The sequence below is a fragment of the Rhagoletis pomonella genome, unplaced genomic scaffold (genome assembly GCF_013731165.1).
Source record: "Rhagoletis pomonella isolate Grant_MI unplaced genomic scaffold, Rhpom_1.0 Rhpom_scaffold_00585, whole genome shotgun sequence".
Classification (NCBI taxonomy): domain Eukaryota; kingdom Metazoa; phylum Arthropoda; class Insecta; order Diptera; family Tephritidae; genus Rhagoletis; species Rhagoletis pomonella.
Genome location: NW_023459139.1, coordinates 67,587 through 73,848, shown reverse-complemented (window position 1 = coordinate 73,848; position 6,262 = coordinate 67,587). Strand labels below are relative to the sequence as shown.

Below are 6,262 nucleotides of genomic sequence, written 5' to 3'. Positions count from 1 at the left end.
CAATAACTTTTAGACGAAAAATAAGAATGTTATAAATTTTTGAAAAAATGGGCGTAGCCACGCCCACTTATGGTTATATGTGTATATCTGGGCAACCGCTGCACCGAGTTCTTCCAAACCTGGCACAGTTATTGGCCTTGGTACAGGATACCAAATGGCAGAAAATTTTTAAAATCGGATAATAACCACGCCCACATCTCATATAACGGTAATTTGGAGAAATACGAAATCTTCGATAAATCAGTAAATATTAAAGCCAATTTCTTCAAAATTGATGCTTGCAACAATTCCTTACCAGGAAATACGTCTATAATTAAATTTTGAAAAATGGGCGTGGCACCGCCCACTTATGATCACATATATGTATCTCGGTAACCGTTCTACCAATTTGTACCAAACTCGGTATTTTTATTGTGCTTGCCACATAAAAGCAAAAGATGAAAATTATTGAAATCGGACTAAAATTATGGCTTTTCATATAACGGTAAATTTTATAAATGCTTGAAACGTCAAAATTTTGAAATTTAAGGACGCTAATTTACTCAAAATTGATACACCCCGGCTTACCATGTAGCGGTAGCTTTCGGAAAGGTGAAAATCATATATTTAATATTTGCGCCGGGTATTTAATGTTCGGCTCCGCCCGAACTTAGACTTTCTTACTTGTTAAAATACATATTTCTTTGCTGGACATTTTATTCCATTGTGATGTTTTTTTATACCCGAGCGCACTTGTGCACAAGGGTATTATAACTTTGTTCACATAACGGTTGTTTGTAACAGGAAAAACGAATCGAGATAGATATAGACAAATGTGTACAATCAGAACGAAAAGAGAAATCGATTAAGCGGTGACTGTCTGTCCGTCCGTCTGTGCACACGATAACTCGAGTAACAATTTATATATCTTAACGAAACTTGGTATGTGCACTTCCTTCAGGCGTAGGACGGATGGTATTGAAAATGGGAAAAATCGGAGAATAATCACGCCTACCTCCCATATAACGGTAATTTTCCGAAATACGGAAACTGCGACATTTTAGTAACTACTGAAGATTATTCACTAAAAATTGATATTTACAATAACTTTTATACATTTTTGGAAAATGGGCGTAGCCACGCCCACTTATGGATACATGTGTATATCTTGGTAACCGCTACACAGATTTCTTCCAAACTTGGCACAGTTGTTAGTCTTGCTACAGCATACCAAATGGCCGAAAATTTTGAAAAATCGGACAATAACCACGCCTACCTCCCATATAACGGTAATTTGGAGAAATACGGAATCTTCGATAAATCAATAAATATTAGAGCTAATTTACTCAAAATTGATGCTTGCAACAATTCTTTACCAAGAAATACGTTTACGATAAAATTTTGGAAAATGGGCGTGGCACCGCCCACTTATGATTACATATATGTATCTCGGTAATCGTTCTACCAATGTGTACCAAACTCGGTATGATTATTGTGCTTGCCACATAGAAGCAAAACTTCGAAAATTATTGGAATCAGATTCAAATTACGACCGCTTTTCATATAACGGCAAATTTCACAAATGCTTGAAACTTCAATATTTCGAAATTTAAGGACTCTAATTTACTCAAAATTGATACACACCGGCTTACTATGTAGCGGTACCTGCGCCGGGTATTTAATGTTCGGCTCCGCCCGAACTTTGACTTTCTTACTTGTTATTTTATTCTTTGTATATACACATATGCAAATTGAGATCGGAATATTACCCGCGAGTGGAGAATGCAAATTGGCTTTCTAACTTAATGTTCTTTACCGATACGATGGATTATTTGCAAAGCTTGAATTTGTCTCTACAAGGAGAGAATAAAAATGTTTTTGATTTGTAGCAAATTATTTTAAGTTTTGAAGCTATACTACTTCCTTTTATTCATTATCTCAAAAAAAGAATATTCCATCATTTTCCACGGCTAGAAAAAAATATTGCACATGATTAATCTGCTTTTAAAAAAAGATTTGCCGATTTGAAATTATTTAAATCTACGTTTGCATACTTCATAAACCCTTTGTTATGTAACATGTAATTGAAGATGAATTTACAATATCCGAAATACCCCTTTTTAATAAAAGCGAAGAAGAGTTGGAGTTTTTGGAATTAAAAAAGATAAGGCACTGAAAATCAACATAGGTAAAGTTTTGCCATTGCTTGAATTGCGGCAACAAGTACCAGATTTAAAATATTCGCTCTTGAAAACAGATGCGTGCCGGTAATTTTCAATTTTTGGTAATTGGTAAGTTTTATTCTCTTTGGTAATTTGGTAACTTCCGATCTCAACTTTTAGACCGAATGCCTAAAAACCCTAAAATATTTTACAATATCGCCCATGGGCTTTATTTCCTAAAAAAAAAAGAAACAAAGACCGCGGGCGTTATTGCCTTTTCGAAAAATAAATTAAGCCCGCGGGCTTTATTGCCTTTTGCCGGGGGGCATTATTCCTCTTTCGTTATGGCAATAACGCCCGCGGGCTTCATTTCCTAAAAAAAATGAATCGCCAATCGCCAATGCGTAAAGATCCGCAAATCTTTCACAGAATCTTTCTCTCGAAAACTCCAAGAGCCGATTCTTCACATGCGCGATATACACCAGCGCAGGCATGATGAGTGACTTATAGAGTGTGTGTAGTAGGTGTCCAAAATTGCAAAAAAAAAACGGTACAGCCGTTCGCGAGATCAGCTCTTACATATAAAATGAAGGGACTTCTCTTCACTAATAAGTATAGATAAATAGCCGATGCCCGCAAACTTGGCCGGGTCTTGAAACACCTTTCGAACAGTAAAAAAAATCATCAGATTCTATTTTATGTATATCTATAATACGTGTACCGAATTTCAAGCAAATCGGACCATAAATAAGATATTTTCTTATAAATCGATCCCTGGTCCATCTATCCTACATATAGCACACGATCTCCAAAAGGTGACACAACTCAAAATTACACGTTCGTCAGAAAATGCGAAGAACTATTTCTTAGCACATGCTAATCATATGGGCAAGGGGAACTTTACCTTAGGTTTTTTCAACAAATTATAACAAAAATTTCTTCAGCTTTTTCTGAAAGGTAAATAATAGCTCTGTGTACATTTTTAGTGCATAATTTCAAAAATGCCAAATTTTGTGTTGTGAAAAAGTAAATTCTTGGGCCCTTGACATGGTGGGTGCTGAAGGCTGAAACAAAATTTCATGAAAATCGGAACTGCCGTTAGCGAGATAATCATTGTTTATTAGGTTCATTCCTTATTTTTGTGGACTAAAATCTGAAAAGTGTCAAAATGCCAGAGTGTAAGCAAAATGCGCTCACTAAAAGAGAATAACAGGAAACATAAAGGAACGCAAAAAACAAAATTTTTAGTCCAAAGAATGTCAACCACAAAACTAACGTCAAATAAGAATGGAAATGTATGTACATAACACATTAACATAAGCACAAGCACAATAAACACTTACTATATCAATTATTTTTTGCCTCCTTCCGATTTCAATTCACTTTTTTTACTTTTTAGATTATTCTCACTTTTTGCGTATTCTTTAATTTCAGTTAATTTAAATTCAGTTGAGTTTGAAACTTTTCAAGATTTTGCCAGCAAAAATTCTTCTGACTAAATCTTACTACTGTGTACTGAAGTGAGTCACTCTCATTGAGTGTTGCTCTCTCATTTTTGCTGTCATTTTCGAGTTAAGGAACGCTTTTTGGAGTAAATCTGACTACTTCGGACTTTTTCTGACTATTTCTGGGAGATAATGAACGCAACTATTATTATTATTGATGTGGTGAAATTGCTTGTTGGTGGTAGCGGGAATAACAAAAAATTGTGTGCAACAAAACAATAAGTCAGCAAAAAAATCAGAGAGCATACTTTTTTGATTGTAGCTTTGCTTGATTGTTCGTGTTTACTGGAGTTACAAACAGCGAACATATACATACACCAACAATAAAAAAAACTTTTTTGATTTTAGCTTTGCTTGATTGTTCGTGTTTACTGGAGTTAGCGAACAGCGAACATATACATACACTAACAATAAAAAAAAACCTGCAGGAAAAAAATATCAATTGATAAAAAATAATCCACTTTTTTGTGGGATTTCTATAAAATATATAACTTGTAGTTAGCTACAAAAAGCTCACTTGAAACTAGTTGACAAGTAATTCAGGAGTAATGAGGGAGATTGCTTTCTTTAAACGTGTTTCTATTTAAATATGCTGCACTTCGCAAATAGTTTTTCGAATTGAGGACAAATAAAAGGAAGATCGATTTAATGCAGAACGTAAGTAATCATTTCAAAGTTTAACTGCAAAGAAGAAATATTTCAATCGATTTATTCGTTTTTGATTTATAGCAGTTTTAAAACCGATTTCATGATTTCTTACCACATCTTGGCATACTGACAAGCCGTTTTTACAGATTCCTTCAAATAATGTTGAAATTATCCTTTGCAGATAGCTAAGCTTTAAAATGCAAAAACCATTTCCAAATCGGAGCAGTCTGTGCGAAGTTATTACATTACATACATATTCTGGGACTTTATTTTATAAGATGTATAGATAAATAGATTTGTATGAAAGTGTCATTTCATAGAGCTCTTTAAATGCATTTTATCTTTAGTGAATAAGGCTATAAGTTTATACATAAACTAGCCGGCCACGCGCTGAATGTATGCATATATATGTATGTCCATTTACGTATTTGGAGAAAGAAATTGTGGCAACGCTGCGTCGCTACATGTCAAAAAATCAGCAACATCTGTCAAGGCAATGTGACATTCGATTTCCGTTCCTGCTTCTTCTTTGTCAAGAAAAGTTTTCTGAAAAAACGTCGTCACGTGAAGATAAAAAAGGAGTTTTAGTTTTTAAGTATCTGCGATCATAATATTCGTTTTCTCTAGTAAATATTAATAAAAGTGTGAGCCCACGCGCTATATAATTGGTGACCCCGACAAAGAACCAAAAACTGCAGCAGATGGAGTCGCACAACGAGGATAGCAAGGCAGAAGAACATCCGCAAATGGCAGTCACACCTCCAACCGCACTCAGCCGCGAATTAGGTGCAAACGAGAAAATTGCCAACATCTCCGTAAAGCTACCCCCATTCTGGCACGCAAATCCAAACTTGTGGTTAGCTCAAGTCGAGTCTCGCTTCATAGCCGCACGCATCAGACACGATGCAACGAAATACCACACCGTGATTGCCGCCATCGAGAGCAACGTGCTGGCGCAAATCAGCGATATCATCTTAAACCCCCCAACTACCGACATGTATGAGACGTTGAAAACACGCATTTTAGAGCGATTCGGAGAGTCCGAACAACGACGAATAAAAAAATTGCTACAAGAGCTGGAGCTCGGCGACATGCGTCCGTCACAACTCCTCAGGGAGATGCAAATTCTGGCAGGTAACGCGATGAACGACGCTATGCTACGATCAATCTGGATCAGTCGCCTCCCAACTGACGTTCGGACCATAATTTTAATCAGCACAGAACCTTTGGAGAAAGTGGCGCTCCTAGCCGATAAAGTCTTAGAGGTTAGAGAAGGACCACAGCTACACGCCATCTCGACTCGCGAAGATACGGCGCGTAACTCAACACTGGCGCAGCAAATCGAAAAGCTAACGCAAGAAGTGGCAGCGCTAAGGTCAAAGGTTTCTACGCAAGTTCGTCATCGCAGCAAAAGCCCAGCACGAAATAGATCGCAAACACCATCAGAGACCTGTTGGTACCACCTCAAATTCGGCGACGCGGCAACAAAATGTCGCCCGCCCTGCGCAAAGGCTTTAAACTAAAACGCCCGTCGCTCGTAGCGGCATGCGACAGGCTCAATTCACCAAGCCGCCGCTTACTAATTAGAGACACAGTTTCCAAACTCCATTTCCTAATCGACACTGGCGCTGAAGTCAGCATAATCCCCGCTACACCAACCCAACGACAAAAGGGCGAAACCAATTTCTATCTGTATGCGGCCAACAAAACGAAAATCAAAGCCTACGGAGAGAAACTTCTTACGCTCAACATCGGCCTTCGACGTCCGCTGAGATGGAATTTTATTATCGCCGACGTGGCACAACCCATAATCGGCGCGGACCTCCTCGCTCAATACAACATTTCGGTAAATCTTCGGCATCGTTTACTATTCGACGACATTACAAATATCGCGAAGTGCTGCGCAATCGTCAACGTTTCAAACGACATTTTAAACATTTCCACCGTCAACAACGACATGCCCTTCCA

General features: G+C 37.6%; 1 protein-coding gene across 1 annotated transcript; it reads left to right on the top strand.

Annotated features, from left to right (window-relative positions):
• Positions 1–4,995: 4,995 nt before the first annotated feature.
• On the top strand, positions 4,996–5,817 carry LOC118751180. Its single transcript, XM_036485951.1, has one exon. The coding sequence runs from the start codon at positions 4,996–4,998 to the stop codon at positions 5,815–5,817; it is 822 nt and encodes a 273-aa protein (XP_036341844.1).
• The last annotated feature ends 445 nt before the right edge of the window (positions 5,818–6,262 follow it).

Coding starts and splice junctions, on each gene's coding strand:
- LOC118751180 (XM_036485951.1), top strand. CDS start 4,996: ATGGAGTCGCACAACGAGGATAGCAAGGCAGAAGAACATCCGCAAATG.